The sequence below is a fragment of the Oratosquilla oratoria genome, chromosome 16 (assembly GCF_046742065.1).
Source record: "Oratosquilla oratoria isolate Oo_2021 chromosome 16, ASM4674206v1, whole genome shotgun sequence".
NCBI classification, from domain to species: domain Eukaryota; kingdom Metazoa; phylum Arthropoda; class Malacostraca; order Stomatopoda; family Squillidae; genus Oratosquilla; species Oratosquilla oratoria.
Window position 1 is genome coordinate 36,198,535 of NC_134792.1, and position 17,229 is coordinate 36,215,763.

Genomic DNA, 17,229 nt, shown 5'->3' on the forward strand with positions numbered 1-17,229 from the left:
AAAGGGGGGCTGGAAGGACTGTAACAATAACCACGGTATTATAGTGGTCAGTTTGCCAGGCAAACATCTGAAGCCTGAGCACTCTGGGTTATGTCCAGCAAATCAACAAGTAAGAGCTATGCACGAAAATATGACAAAGTGTTTGTGAAAACAGGTCACCTCAGAATCATTGTTCATATTTAGTAGTTTCAGAGGGATTAGCTTGTTAAGTGTAGTTGGGAAGGCTTATGGGAGGGTCTTGGTTGAGAGGATTAGGAGAGGAACAGAGGGAGTATTTGGTGAGGAACAGTGTGAGTTTATGACAGGTAGAGGTTGCGTAGATCAGATTTTTGTGGTAAGACAGATATGTGAGAAAGCTATAGGAAAAGGTAAGGATGTTTTTTGGGATTTTATGGATCTGGAAAAGGCTTATGACAGGGTAGACAGGAAGGCACTGTGGGAGGTATTGCAGATATTTGGGATAGGAGGAAAGCTTCTAGGAGCTACCAAGAGTTTTTGCGAGAGTAGTAGAGTGTGTGTTAGGATTAGAAATAGAGAGAGTGAGTGGTTTGAGGTAAAGGTGGGACCTCGTCAGGGGTGTGTTATGTCACCCTGGCTGTTCAATTTATATATGGATGGGGTTGTGCGAGAGGGGGTGAGTCAGGGATTGGAGATGGTTAAAGAAAATGGAGAAAAGTGAGAGATAAGGCAGCTGTTGTTTGCGGACGACACTGCGCTTGTAGCAGGATCAGAGGAGTGATTGAGGAAGTTAGTGACAGAGTTTGGGAAAGTATGTGAAAGAAGGAAGTTGAAGATAAATGTGGGTAAAAGTAAGGTGATGAGATGTACAAGGAGAGAAAGTAGCAGCAGACTGGAAGTGATTATTAAGGGAGAGAGACTGGAGGAAGTGGAAAGTTTTAGATACTTGGGTGCAAATGTGGCAGGAAAGGGAGGAGTGGAGGTGGAGGAAGAATATAGATTGAGAGAAGCGAGTAAATGCCTTGGTGGGTTAAAAAGTGTAATGAGAAATAGACATTTGGGAATGGATGCTAAGAGGAGATTGTATGAAGGAGTGATTGTGCTGACAGCGCTGTATGGGGCAGAAACATAGAACATAAGAGAAGAAGAGAGGAGTTTGAATGTGTTTGATATGAGGTGCCTGAGAAGTATGATAGGGGTTACTAGGCTAGTATTGTGTATAGAAATAGCATTTTGTATACATGTAGGAAATGCAAAGGATGCATAATTGTGTGTGCGTGTGTGTGTGTGTGTGTGTGTGTGTGTGTGTGTGCGCGTACGTGTGTCAAATTGTTCTCGAAGTTCCAGGAAGGAGTCGTAAAATTAGCATTCCTGTTTACTTATTTAATTATCATTTCAATTATTGTAATGTAAAAGTGGAATGAATGTAAAATAGATTATCCTTATATAATTATACAATTTAACGTATTATTTTGAGTGTCCTTTGTTTTCTGTATAAAAGGGAATAAATGAAACAAATTGAGAAAATGGTAACCGTAGGTATATGCCCAGTGAAAGAGATGCGCAGTGGCGCGTATTAGCTGTGAGCGGGTTATCTGAGTGAGAGGTTATCGAGTGAGAGGTGTGTACATTATCAGTGATCCAATAAACTATGACCCGGAACTCTAATATTTTTCGTTACCAAACCTATGTTGAGTCTTAAACGACACCCAACATATTGGTGGCGCTTTAGTGGGATCTGAGCTACGGACATTAGCTGCGAGAAAGTGAATTCTTACCCACCCATCCACCCATTGTACGCAAACTCTTCAACGTTCTGTTTCCGACGATATCTGACGACGTTACCTGCTTTCCGTCCTGGGTGACCATATTCGCCTGCAACGTTCTCTTCCATCTCTAGAGAACGTCTCCGAGATCTTCTCTAGGGTCACCTCCGCCTCCACAACCACGCTTACCAAGTGTGAAGGTTAAGCAGCAGCCCCCGCAAGCAGTACCCATTTCCTGTTTACCACATCTGCGTACCATCCTCCACCACCCTCACTCCCTCCCACTCCCTTCGTCTAGCAGTGGCAGGAACTCGACTGTCAATCATCGGTCCGCCTGGGTCAACTCATCCGCCACCCTACATCCTCGTGTGCCCTAGTTTCTGCACGCTATCGGCACGGATCCACCTCTACTACCCCAACCACCACCGCTTAACTAGCGCTGAGCATCTCCTCCGCTCCTCCGCACTCGCGTCGTTTCCGCCCAGGTCCACATCACCGCCCTACTGCACTCATCGAGTCAGGACTTCACCGAGCGTTCGTCTTCTTCCCCGCTCAACGGCATTCACAAATTGCGTGAGACCAGTGCTTCGCTGTGCCTCCCGAGTGTCAAATTCTGTGCTGTGAACTTGGTTGATAGTGTTTCTTGTGATAGTGTATATTGTGCCTTCCAGTATCTATCTATCTATCTATCTATCTATCTATCTATATATATATATATATATATATATATATATATATAACATATTTCAAATTATCTTATACATATTATAATTATATATAATTAAGTTTATACCTCCTCTCCGTATCATTTCTAATTCCTTCCACTGTTTGCAGCCAAGAAATTCTTCGTGTATTTTCCATCTTCAGTGTGTTTCTCCTTCCCCTTCGATATTACTGCTTCTTCAACAATTCTTTCTACTATTTCCAAGGTAAGTGGAAAACTCATCGGCACTAGACAGCATTTTCCTGCATAACTAAACTCCCCCGATTTCCTCTTTCTAGTCCCAAATTCTATCGCCATTCAATCCATTTCTCTCCACGCACTCCACCATTCTTTAACCGTCCACTCCCTTCATCCCCAGAGTCACCACCTCTACTACCTTCATCCCCAGTGTTACTACCTCCACTACCTTCATCCCCAGTGTCACAAACTTCACCTTCGAGTCCTACTACCATGGCTTCCTCGTCCATCCAACCTCCCATTCCACAACTAATGACTATAGTACACGAAACTGGCGACGTTCCCAAGTTTACGGGCGACAACATTCCCACCCATACCTTTCTTTCAAATGTCAATACGACTATTGACCACAGAAAATGCGCTACAGATCAGGGGAAAATAGCAGTTCTCCTCAGCTTTGTTGACCTTACCTCTAATGCTGGTGACGTCCTTCACTCCGATGCATTCACAGACTGCAATAAGTATACTGACTATGTTACCCAATTCAAACGAACCTTTGGAGAACACGACACTCTGGGTTCCCTCACTTCTTTTTGTAACCTTGCTCTGAAAACAAACTCCACCTTATGTGCGAAAATAGAGAGCATTAAAACTCGCATCTGACCTTAAGTTCGAACTGAAATCAGCTCTTACATCTTCCGACTGGCTTGAAGCTGGTGATCCCTTGCCAATGTTGTTTCTCTCGTTTCCTACTTTCGATTTCTTTCGCTTCTGCATCTGGACACCTTAACCAAAACTTCGTCCGTGCAGTTCACTCCAGCTATGACCTTAACGGATTTCTCTCATAAACTTCATGATTCATCCAAGACACTGAATGACATTGTTGCTCAATCAGTCCATGTCACCAAACCTACTTTCCTATTGCTCATATTTCTGGATCTTCATCTCGTTATATATACACTTCTCGCGCCAAATCCAACTCCCGTCCTAGACAAAGATCGTCCTCTCGTAACCCTGTCATCTGCTACTTCTGTCAGAAACCGGGACACCATGCCAACCGTTGCATTCTCCGTCTTAACACCCCTCCCGATAAACAATGACCTATTCATGGCCTTTGTTTTCACACTGCTGCTGAGTGTCGTGTTTTGAACTCCACCCATTCTAATAATACCTTCCCTCCCCGTCAGACTTCCCCTTCTTCTTTTCCTAAATGATTATCTGCCTCTGTTTCTCTCAAGACTCCCCCTCCTAGCATTCATGTCCCATCCCCACCACCTGCCCCCATGTCCCTTCCCGTTTGTACTCTTTCTAACTCTAACACATGGTCACATGCTCTTTCCATTCCTGCCACTGTACATAACGTCCCTATATCTCTCTTCATAGATACTGGATCCCCTTCCTCAAACTCCGCTCCTCCTATAAGCATGTCACCTTCTTGGAGCCCTCCGACTTACAACTTACTAACGTAGATGGTGTTCTATTTCCGGTCCTAGGTAAGATCCATCTTCCAATCAGTCTCACTATTCAAAGTCCAGAGATTCAAACTCCCCTTTATGTAACTGATGTACAGTTTCCTGCAGATGTGTTTCTAGGTCTACACACCATGCAGCAATATGGCATTGGCGTCTACCCCACATATCATGACATTGCTTATGGTAGTCATTTCATTCCTGCCCTCCCTTTGGCGACTACCCCTACACCACTTCCTACAGTTCCTAGTTCTGATCAATCCCCCTCCCCTCAACAAAGCATGCCAGTTGTTTCTGTTCCCATTATTGCTGCTCCTCCTTCTTACCCCTGACCATGTTCAGTCACCTTCAAAAGGTATTACTTCCTCCCTGTTTGCTCTAGATTCCACTTCACAGGACACTGTACAGCCTTCGTCTGAACCTTCCATTCAGACTTCACTCCCTCCTTCCAGTGAACCTGCCTTGACCAAATCTTCCAACCGTACGAAGCGAATGCGTTCTTCTCGCATGTCCAAATCTAGGAAACGGAATACCAAATGCCCTTCCCCTTCTCCAGAATTCTCTCCAACAGAGCAACATTTCTCTCCTCCCTTAGATGAATTGGTAATTACCTCCTCCCCTGTCTCCACTGTGCTTTCCACCATGTGTCGTACTACTCATGCAGTGTTAACAAGACCCGTGACTCTACCACCACATGAGTATTGCAAAGTGCAGCTTCGCATTTTCCGAGCTCAGGAATGCGATGTTCTCTGTATGCCAGAATCCACCCGTGTCAATGGCATATCACTAAATTCAGCCTTATGCACTACCACCAAGAAAGGTCATACTTCTTTTTTAGCTGCCAATGACACTATTGGTCCCCTCCCTCTCAAACTTGGTACAAACTTATGTAATTTTCTCATGTATTCTTCAAGAGTAAAAGTCATCGATGACCACAATTCTTCTTTGCCAGTTCGTACCATTACCTCCAATGTGCCTCATGCACAGGTTCCTATTGATGCATCTCACTTCAATTCCCTTGACTTCCTCGATGCTCAACAGGATTTAGTTTCTCTATGCAATGCCTTTAGACATATCATTGCCTTGCCTGGTGAATCCCTAGGTTCTATTGACCTCATTCACCATCACATTCCCCTTTCGCGATGGGTCCAAACCTTGCTACATTCCAGTTTACAGAATGCCGCACAGCAAAAGTAAAATTGTGGACAAGCTCATTGCAGACATGCTTGCCCAAGATATTATTGAGCTCTCCATTTTTTAATGGAATTTTCCCTTGTTTGTTGTGCCAAAACCAGATGGTGCCTTTCATCCTCTTGTAGATTTTCGAGAACTAAACAAGATCACCCTTCCAGAACGGACACCTATTCCTGTCTTACAAGAAATTTTACATTCTGTTGGTCAAAATGATACTCTATTTTCAACTTTAGACCTAATGTCCGGCCATTTCCAGATTCCTCTTACTCCAGAAAGTCGACCCCTAACAGCTTTCTCAACCCCTTCTGGTTATTTTCAATTCAAACGCTTAGCTATGGGTCTAACCCCTGCTCCTTCTGTCTTCACTAGACTTATGCATAGTGTTCTTGATGGCTTACTTGGTGGTAATGTCTTTATATATTTGGATGACATCATAGTAGTTTCTAAGTCAATACCAGAACACCTTCAAACCCTTCAGCAGGTATTTTCTCGTCTTGCTGATGCCAACCTCAAACTCAAGCTGAGCAAATGCTCTTTCCTTAAGAAAGAAATCCGTTTTCTTGGCCATGTCCTCACTTCTCATGGCATTCTTATTGTTCCTGATAAAGTCAAAGTTGTTGCAGACTTCCCTCGTCCCACAGACGTTGAGCACCTTCGCTCCTTTCTTGGACTTTCAGGATATTACCGAAGGTGCATCCACAATTATTCTACTATTGCATCTCCTCTTACTTCACTGCTAAAAAAAGATGTTCCTTTTCACTGGTCGTCTGCCCAGGAACAAGCTTTTGCAGACTTTACTGCTCCTGTCTTAGCTTTTCCTGACTATAACTTACCTTTCATTCTCTACACCGGTGCTTCTTTCCAAGGTCTTGGTGCTGTCTTTATGCAAGAACAAAACACACGCCTTCGCCCCCATTGCCTTTGCCAGCAGACTCCTTAATAAAGCAGAACGTAACTATTCTGTTACCGAAATTGAAGTTTTGCGGTTATTTATGCTCTTCGACATTTTAAGGAAATAATCCTTGGCTACCCTGTCACAGTCCTTACAGACCACAAGGCGCTTCTTCAGCTTTCCAAAGGCAAGAACCTGTCTGGTAAACTTGCTCGCTGGTTCTTGACCATTCAGGAATTCAACCCCACCTTCTCTTATGTCCAAGGTAAAGCAAACAATATTGCTGACGCTTTTTCTCGGAAAGTTGCTGCTATCAATTCCCTCCCTCGGCCAGTCACTCTTACTCATGCGCGTATTCATGCAGCTCAAAGATCTGACCCATTGTGGAAACGTGTGATATTTTCTCTCGAGTCAGGAGATACATCAGACCTTACAGACTTCGTACCTCCTTGGAACACTTCAGACTCGTCGATGACGTTCTTTGCCACGAAACCACGCTTTCTAACAAGGATGAACCAAACAGACTTGCACAACAACTCGTAGTTCCTTCTGACTTAGTACCTGAAGTTCTGTTCCTTTTACATGATTCTCCACTTGCTGCACATCCAGGTAATGACAAATGCTTAACACAGCCCAGACTTCAGTACTTTTGGCTAACTATGAGAAAAGATATCCATGCCTACATTGACTCCTGCCATTCTTGTGCTACCCATAAAGGTCATCTTCACAGTAAAGTTCACATTTTGATATATACAATCCCAAGCAAACCCTTTGATATGGTTGCGATTGACCTTCTCAAGTTACCACTCACTTCCAGTGGAAATCAGTACCTGTTTGTGTGTATGGACCATTTTTCCAGATTCTGTATCACCTGTTCCTGACAAGACTGCTAAAACGATTGCAAAGACCTTCATTGACAAAATTATTTGCCCTTCACTACTCCCAAATTCCTTCTCTCTGACAATGGAACGGGATTTAACAATGAAATTCTTTCAAATATTTGCAAATCCTTTCAGATAACAAAATGTAATATCGTTACTTGCCACCCCAGTCCAAATGGCCTTGTCGAACGCCAAAACAGAAAGATTCTCAATGTTTTCCGACACCTCGCTTCCGACCTTTATCTCTCCTGGGATCACCATGTCCCTATGATTAAGTCTTGCCTGAACAGTTCCATCAATAGGTCCATATCGGAGTTGCCTCACTTTGTCATCTTTGTTTCAGACAAACGACTTCCATGTGACCTTTTTGCTTCAGATACAGGCCCTATTTACAATTTTGATGATTTTGTAAAGGTTTCACTTGCCAACTTCAGCACTCTCTTCAAAAGAATTACTCAGTCTCTTTCTCTCGCCAAAGACGAGATGGCCATTTTCCATAATAAAAATGCGAGAAAGTCTAACGTTCCAATAGGTGACATCGTGTAGTCCCCGAACCATTATCCCCCTTCCAAGCTTTCACCAAAATTCCTTGGTCCCTTCCGTTTCCTCGCCTTCGAACGTACTAACAAAGTCAATTTGAAACATCTACATTCCGACGCAGAAACCATTATGCACCTGGACAACCTTAAGCTCTTCTCCCGAGGTGTAGACTACGACACTGAACCTCCGACTCCCTCGACTCCCACTGACGCAAATCCTCCTTCCCTCCCCCCCTTCACCTTCACCTGTCTCCCACCCATATAGTCTTTGCAGCCGTAATACTTCTTCTTGGCCCTCCTAACCGTCTAGCTGCCAAAGTGTTCTCCACTTCCATCTTTTCAAAACCCTTAAATTTCATTAATACATGTGTTCTTATATATATACGGTATATAGATTTTATGTCTTCATGTTAATCAAATTATATCTACCTCATTTATTTCTTATGTTATTGCACTCTCTGTTCAAAATAATACATCGTTGAGGTCAGCGACAGATATTTGGGCGAGAATTTATTGTATATTGAAGTAGCATTTTGTATATATGTAGGAAATGCAAATGATGTGTAATTGAAAGTGTGTGTGCGTGTGTGTCTGTGTGCGCGTACGTGTGTCAAATCGTCCTCGAAGTTCAAGGAAGGAGTCGTAAAATTAGCATTCCTGTTTACTTATTTGATTATCATTTCAATTATTGTAATGTAAAAGTGGAATGAATATAAAATAGATTATCCTTATATAATTATACAATTTAACGTATTGTTTTGAGCGTCCATTGTTTTCTGTATAAAAGGGAATAAATGAAACAAATTGAGAAAATGGTAACCGTATGAACATGCCCAGTGAAAGAGATGCGCAGTGACGCGCATTAGTTGTGAGCGGGTTACCCGAGTGAGAGATTATCGAGTGAGAGGTGTGTACATTATCAGTGATCCAATAAACTGTGACCCGGAACTCTAATATCTTTCGTTACCAAACCTATGTTGAGTCTTAAACGACACCCAGCACTAGATAGAGTGAGAAATGAGGAGGTGAGGAGGAGAACTGGGGTGGAAAGGGAGTTGGGAGAAAGGATGGATGAAAGAATATTGGGATGGTTTGGATACATGGGAAGAATGAGTGGAAACAAACTAGTAAAAGAGGTGTGGAAGGCAGATGTGGAAGGAGTGAACATGAGGAGTCAACCTAGGATGAGATGGATGGATGGGGTAAAAGGGGCTTTGGGGAAGAGGAGAATGTCTATTGAGGAAGGACGGGAGAGGACAAAAGACCGGGGTGAATGGAGAGTGGTTGTACGTGGATTCTGTTGTGATCCATGAGGTGAAATTAGTGGGGGATGGGGGGTGAGGGAGTAAGTGTGAGAAAAATTTGACGCAGCCCGAAGGGATTTCTCCCCGTCTTCTTCTTTTCTACATGAAAGGACGGAGAGGGGGGTCGCCAATTTAATGAAGCGGCCTTGCTGTGGATGTGCTGTGTCTTACGAAACTGCCTCTGACCCAGGGCAGTGGACAAGATGCAGGGATGACCCGTCATCCAGGAGGTGCCAAGATAAGAGGGAGGGAAGAGGGTGGAGGAGAGTGGAGCCTGATAGGGATGGAATGGGTGGGAGTGGTTTTTATGCCTGTTTTTTGGCTACCTCCCTTGTAAGGATAAAAAAGCCTTTGGTGTATGTATGTATGTATGTATGTATGTATGTATGTATGTATGTATGTATGTATGTATGTATTATTATTATTATTATTATTATTATTATTATTATTATTATTATTATTATTATTATTATTATTATTATTATCACCATCATCATCATCATCATCATCATCATCATCATCATCATCATCATCATCATCATCATCATCATCATCATCATCATCATCATCATCATCATCATCATCATCATCATCATCATCATCATCATTATTATTATTATTATTATTATTATTATTATTATTATTATTATTATTATTATTATTATTATTATTATTATTATTATTATTATTATTACTGTTATTATCATCATCATCATCATGATTTTTTTTATTAACATTGTTGTTATTTTGCATTATTACATGTATTATTATTAGTAGTGTTTCATGAATAATGACATCATTGCAAATGCTGTTACAGTGGGCCTTGGCATCTTCTTTTATCTGAAAAGCAATAATAGTGAATTGGCGGAAACACTGAGATGGTTGCCATTACTCACCCTCACCGTCTATATTTTTAGCTACGCCATTGGTTTTGCAAGCATCCCTGGGATGATTCTGAGTAAGTACCAGGATGGGTATATTCTATTCTATATATATCAAACGTGTTCTTCCCTAGTGTAGTTCCTTATGGATGATGGTTGATATCTCTAAATTTAGTAATATTATGAACATATGTCATTCAGTACATGAGATTAATATCTGCAAACTGCCATCCAGAGATACAGGTCCTGAATTATGAGATTGTCTTTCTTTTATCATAACTTATGAAAGGTCACATTGTTTTCAGGTGAGTTAATCCCACCAAATATAAAGGAATGGGCAGTGAGTACTGGAGCAATTTTCAAATGGATTTCATCATTTATTGTCACCGTCACCTTCAGTCCCCTACAGGTAAAATATTGATTATTAAATGGAGTTGCATCTATATTTTAGCACATATCATATGTCATTACGTCATTCTTTTAAACTATTGCTACATGATAAACTTTACTTCATAAACGTTTCTCACATCTGTCGTGCATATTGTGTGCTGGTAATCAAAAATATTTACCGGTAATAATTGTAATTATTACTGCTTCAAGTATTATTGACTGGAAATATGCAGCCCGTCAGTGAATGGCAATGCTCTTCAGTCACCGTTGTCTGTAATATATCAGGGTGGGACAGTTTCTGTGTTGATGGTGTATAGTAGTAGGTGGGGACTAGTTGTCATTTATCCTTATGTGAAACAGCAGAGGAAATGCAGTTGAAGTTGATATAGAGAGATCTTTAGCCCAATCCAAAAGAAATATTAGTCCCTCAGGGCTGCATCTAAGAACACAAGAATGAAGGAGACTACAAGATACCATAAGACCTATATTAGGCAGTTCCATGTCCATTACCACCTGTCATACCTATCCATAAAGTTGTTTAACCGTTTCTTAAAACAACCGATATTTTCAGCGCTCACTACATGATTACTAAGTCTATTCCATTCGTTGACAACCCTAATAGTAAACCAATTCTTGCCTATTTCCTTCTTAAATCTAAATTTGTCCAATTTAAATCCATTACTGCGAGTCCTGCCCTGTTGTTTTAATATGATGACCTTGTTTGTGTCACCATTGTTAAAGCCTTTGATTCACTTGAACACCTCTATTAGATCGCCCCGTACTCTGTGTCTTTCCAGAGAGTGTAAGTTAAGGTGCCTAAGCCTCTCTTCGTAAGGTAAATTTCTGAGCCCATGTATCACTTTGGTCATTCTCCTCTGTACTGATTCTAGTGAATTGATGTCCATTCCATAAGACGGAGACCAAAAATGTACCGCATAGTCAAGGATGGGTCTAACTAACGCTAGATAGAGTTTTATAATTACCTCTGCGCGTCTATTCATAACATCATCATTCATAATATCATCATTCATAACATCAATGAAACCTAATTATCTGTTAGCTTTATTCCTGGCGCTAATGCACTGTTTCTTGGATTTAAGGTCAGGACTCACTAGAACTCTCAAGTCTATCTCGCACTCAGTGTCTCTAAAACGTCTTATCTAAGCTATATCTGTTTTCGGGGTTGTGTAGCTTTACGTTTAACACTCTGCACTTACAGATATTGAAGTCCATTTGCCATTTCACAGACCATGTGAACAATTTGTTAAGATCATCCTGCAGAATCTCGGCGTAGTCTCCTGACCTAATTAGGCTTCCTATTTTAGTGTCGTCCGCAAACTTACTAATATCACTATTAATCCCATTGTCCATGTCGTTTATGTACATAATTGAACAATAAGGGACCAAAAACCGAGGCGTCGGGAACTCCACTAGAAACACTCCCCCATTTCGATTTTACACCATTTATGGTGACCCGCTGTTTTTTGTCACTGATCCAAGCTCTAATCCATTCTAACACTTTTCCTCCTATGCCATGGGGTTTGATTTTATTTAGTAGTCTCTGGTGGGGACCTTGTCGAACGCTTTGCTAAACTCAAGGTAGATAACATCGTAACTGTTATTGTTATCTGATCCCTTATACACTCTAGTCTAAAAAGAAGATTAGTCACACATCACTTATCCTTGCAGAAACTATGCTGTGAGTCACGAATCAAAACATGTCCCTTGATGTGATGTGACTCTATTAAATATTACTGATTCAAGCATTTTACCTATAACTGATGTCAAACTGATTGGTCTGTAGTTGCATATAGACGATTTAGCTCCATTTTTTAAAGCAAAAACGTTTGCCTGCCCTCAGGCAATAGGCACAAACCCAGTGTCTACCAACTCATTTAATACTTCTGTTAACTGTGGCAGATTTCAAATTTACACTCTTTAAGTACTCTCGGAAAAATGTCGTCTGGACACGGGAATTTTGTAGCTTTAAGTCTTTCAATCTGTTTGACTACTTCTACCCTACTAATGTTGATATATGATAGTCTATTTACTTGATCCCCATTGAAAATTGGATCGCAGTAAGGTACCTTATCTAACCTCTCCTTAGTAAACACCGAAAAAAATATTTGTTAAACACCTTGTTCATTTATCCTCCGATTCTATCATGAAAATTTCGTCATTTTTAATTGGGCCTATCATTTCCTTATTTCTTGTTCTGTAGAAATGAAAGAAGCCCTTTGGGTTGGATCTAGCTTGTCTGGCAACCTTAATTTCATAGATACACGCTGTGTGCGTGTTCTTTTGAATCAGTTTTGCCATATCGTTATATTTGGATCTAAGGTGTGTTTCCTCGTTTTTTATTCTTACGTAAAGTCAGTTTTTCTTTGCGATCTTACGTTTCAGCCTATCCGTCATCTATCTGGGAGTATTACTATTCTTCCGTATTGATTTGAGGGGAATCATTTTATTTTGTGCGTTTATATTTAAAGCTGTTAAGTTACTTTACATTTCATTCAATTAGCTGACCGTGCTGTTGGCCTCGTGCTTGTAAGTGACCTGAACCAAGGTAGGCATATTACCCTCCGTGACCCGACTCCTGACCGCGCTAATGACGTCCGAACTCACTGTGTGTCTGACCCCGTCACAGCCTCGTGACCAAATGTCTTAAATACCTTCTCATCTCATCAAAATTGGCTCTCCTAAAGCCCGGTACTAGAACGTTATTCGTACTATTTAATTCTTCCACAATAATATCAAATCTTATTTCTTGATGATCACTAAAGCCTGGGCTATCTCCCACTTTTACGTTTCATCTTAGGTGCTCATTATTAGTTAAAAACCCAGACTGTTCTCTCCCCTCGTAGGCTCGGTAATCACTTGTTTTAGAAAATTATCCTGCACCACATCTATAAAATTTTGCACTTCCTGATCTCCTACTAAAATTTCCCAGTCAATGTTTCTATAATTAAAATCTCCCATGATCACGATGTCTTTGTACTGGTACGCCCTGCGAATTTCATGAATCAGGGAATCAGTCTGCTCAATGCTGAGGTTAGGTCTATATCAATTAATCAATCAGTCAATCAAATCAGCCATCCTGAGTCCACTGCTGAACAAAGGCCTCCTTCATAGCATTCCATGATTCACACGACCGCGCCATTCTCTGCCACGTCACTCCTGCGAACTTTTCTATCTCGTCTCTCCACCTTCTGTCTGGTCTCCCTCTTGCACCCTTTCTATCTCGCTGCGTCCACTCAGTAATACTCTTGCTCCATAGCTCATCAATCGTTCGCACCAACTTACCTGCCCAATTCCACTTCCTCTCTTTTACCGCCTCCACTATATCTTTCACTCTAATCTGCTCTCTCACCCAACTTGCTCTCCTTCGGTCTCTCAGTGTTATTCCCATCATTGATATCTCCATTCTCCTCTGTACAGTCCTTACCTTTGTTTCCATTGCCTTCGTTGGTTTCCAAGTTTCACGCCCATAGATTATTGCTGGCAGAATGCATTGATTGTAGACTTTACGTTTCAAGCATAAAGGTAGAAAGCCTCTCAGGATTTTATTATACTCACCAAACACTTTCCAACCCATTGTAATGCGTCTTTTTATTTCATTATAATGATCTTTCGTCACTTTCACCATTTGCCTTAAATAATTATACTCCTCAACTTCTTCAAGACTCTCACCATCAATTACAATCTCTTTAAACTTTCGTGTTGAACATTACTTTGGTTTTACTCTTATTCATATTTAAACCTACTTTGAGACTTTCCTTGTTTAGGTCACTCAGCATAGATTGCAAGTCTTCTGTTTTTTCTGAAATAAGAATAATGTCATCCGCAAATCTTAGGTGGTTCAAATATTCGCCATTAATCTTTAAACCTTTCTTTTCTCAACTCAATCTTCCGAAAATATCTTCCAATCAAGCTGTAAAAGCGATCCCAGTTGTCTATATAGGACGCCAATAATAAATTTCTTATTCCTGCCTATAATCTCCACCCAAATAGATTCCATACTATCCTCTTCCTTAATCGAATTGTTGATAATACACTTTATTGTGCTTTTAACGAAAATTGCTACTCCTCCCCCACTCCTGCCAACCCTGTTCTTGTGAAAAAAAAAAAAACACCTGATATCCCTCTATCTCGATTTCTGGAAGGAAATGTCTATCAGTCATATTGATCCAGGATTCAGTAATAGCTATAATATCAAAACACTCTACGCATGCTTTACCTCGCAGTAAATAAATTTTGTTTATTAAGCTTCTGCTGTTTGTATAGTAACCTTTTAATTTATCCTCCCCCCACCTCATTAGATAATTCTTTACATAGTCCTTCTCATAACTGTTTCTATTCCCTAAACTATATTCTGATACTTCCCCCCTGACTCCCACGTAATCTACCCGAAAAAAACAACAACTGCAGGATGCCTACTTCTCGCTCAAGGGATTCAACAAGAAGCCGAAAACCTTTGGGAGACGGGTGCACCCCGTCCCTTGTATATAGATTATTCTTACCGTAAAAGCGATCCCAATCGTCGACAAATGCCCATCCATTAGCCTTAAAATGTTTTGCCAGCTTGCAATTCATTACAATGGCCCTGGAACGCCACATGCCCCCAACTCTACACTTCGGAAGGATTCCACATAAAACAGGAACCCCTCCCTTATTCCTAATCTAATCTAGTACATCCCAGATCCGTGCTAACAATTCTTCACTCCCTAACTTACATATGTCATTCCTCCCACCACTCAAACAAACTATGGGTTTCACACCTTCCCCGACTATACACTCTTCTATCCTGTCTCTAACATCACCTATCACACCTGGGAAATACCACCTGGGTCCTATGTTTCCTATCTTTGTCGCAAAAGGCCCTTTTCTAAATACCTAAAGACATCACCCTCTATCTCAAACACCCCTTTTCCCCTTCCATCCATCTCATCCTCGGTCACCCCCTCATGTTTATTTTATCCACCATTCACATTTCTTTTACTAATATTTCTTCATTCATTCTATCCAAGTGCCTAAACCATCCCATTACACTTTCATCAACCCTACTTCCCATCTATTTTCCACCCCCGCTCTCCTCCTCGTTTCTCACTCTATCCAACTATGTAACCCTTTCCATACCTCTCAGACATTTCATCTCAAAGACATTTAAACTCTTCCTCTCTTAAGTTCCATATCTCTACTTCATACAGTGTTGTTGCCACAATCATCCTTTCATACAACCTCCTCTTAGCATCCATTCCCAAATGTCTATTTCTCATTACACTTTTTAAGCCCCCAAAGCACCTACTTGCTTCATTCAATCTACAATCTGCCTCCCTCTCCACTCTTCTTTTCCTGACACATGTGGCCCCAAGTACCTAAAGCTATTAACTTCCTCCAGCCTTTCTCCTTTAATACTTGCTTCCAAATTGCTGCCATCCTCTACCCTTGTACATCTCTTCACATTGCTTTTAGCTACATTTACCTTCAACTTTTTCCTCTCAGACACCTTCCCAAACTCCATCAACTAATTTCCTTAATCCTCCCTCTAATCCTGCCATAAGTGCAGTGTCATCAGCAAACAACAACTGACTCACCTCCCATTTTTCTCCATTTCCTTTAACTATCTCTAGTCCCTTGAATTTACCTCCTGTACCACCCCATCTATGTACATGTTGAATAGCCATGACGACATGACATATCCCTGATGCAGCCTTACCTCTACCTCAAACCACTCGCTCTCTACATTTCTAATTTTAACACAGGCTTTACTACTCTCTTGACTGCCCTTAACAGCTTTCCTCCGATCCCATATATCTGCAAAACTTCCCAGAGTGCCTTCCTGTCCACCCTATCATAAACCTTTTCCAAATCCATAAAAGCTCAAAAAACATCCTTACTCTTTATCAAAGTTGTCTCACATATCTGCCTTATCACAAAAACCTGATCCACGCAACCCCTACCTTTCCTAAACCCACTTTATGAAATCATGAAATAGAAATCAAATTAAGAAAGGAAATGAAAATCTAAAGAAAGAATTATTAGCATGCTATAGATGAATGCTGTATTTCGTTTTTCCATTTCTACATTTTTTCACATATAATACATAGGTTTTATAAAGTTTGTTGAAATGAATATAATTCTATGTGCATTAGGTTTAGTGTTGTGTATATTTTTCTTAATCCAGCATATAAGAAACACGATTACTGTCAAAAATGGATTTCTTAGAATTTTTAAGTTTCATTGCATCAAATGTATCATGAATATTATAGCCAATCTTTCTTTTCCTTTCAGCAAGCTTTGGGCGATTTCAGTGCATATTTCTTCTTCTGTGGAATGAATGCCCTTGCGTTTGTCTTCTGCTTTCTGTTTGTACCTGAAACTAAGGGCAAAACTTTGGAGGAGATTGGAGCTCAGTTTAGAAAGAAAGAAACAAAACCTTCAACAAACCTTGAGATCTATACAGTGAAAACCACTAAATCCTTCACTACTGATGGAGTGTGATAAATATAAAATAAGATCGTATGATGGCAGCCAGAATGATGTAAAGTGACAAAATTTTCACATTGAATGAGAATCAGACAAGAAACAATGGTCTCAAACTGTCCGGAAATAGATTCAATTTGGAAGTGGGTAGAAACAACTTTACCAACCGTGTAGTCAATGAATGGAATAAACTTCCTGCACAGGTAGTGCAATGTAGTTCAGTTCGAAGCTTTAAGGATCATTTAGATAAATACCTAAGTAAGATGCTGTAATGATTATAATTTATCTTATACTATTTGTTTTTATTTTGTTATCTTTTGTCTGTCTGATTTTCATTTATTATTAGTTATATGTCAATTTATTATTATTTACTATTTACCTGTTTGTTTATCATTTAACTAAACCTATGCATTTATTTATGTATTTCATTTGTTATTTACATTATTATAGTTTTTATTTATTATTTTATCATTAATATTATTTTTTTTTCGCATCTGACCTAGATATGGATCAAAAGGTCTCCTGTCGGCATGCTCCGCCTTTGTAATCCTTTGTGATCCTTAGTGCCATC

At 40.4% G+C, this 17,229-nt stretch overlaps 1 protein-coding gene across 1 annotated transcript in view; it reads left to right on the top strand.

The window, feature by feature from the left end:
- LOC143033889 (facilitated trehalose transporter Tret1-like) overlaps window positions 1–16,679 on the top strand; it is a 34,066-nt gene extending 17,387 nt beyond the window's left edge. Inside the window, exons 8-10 of the mRNA XM_076199508.1 lie at window positions 9,722–9,862; window positions 10,091–10,194; window positions 16,467–16,679. Of these exons, the coding sequence (XP_076055623.1) occupies window positions 9,722–9,862; window positions 10,091–10,194; window positions 16,467–16,676 (455 nt within the window). The 3' untranslated portion in view covers window positions 16,677–16,679. The remainder of the gene's footprint in view (window positions 1–9,721; window positions 9,863–10,090; window positions 10,195–16,466) is intronic.
- Window positions 16,680–17,229: the final 550 nt, after the last annotated feature.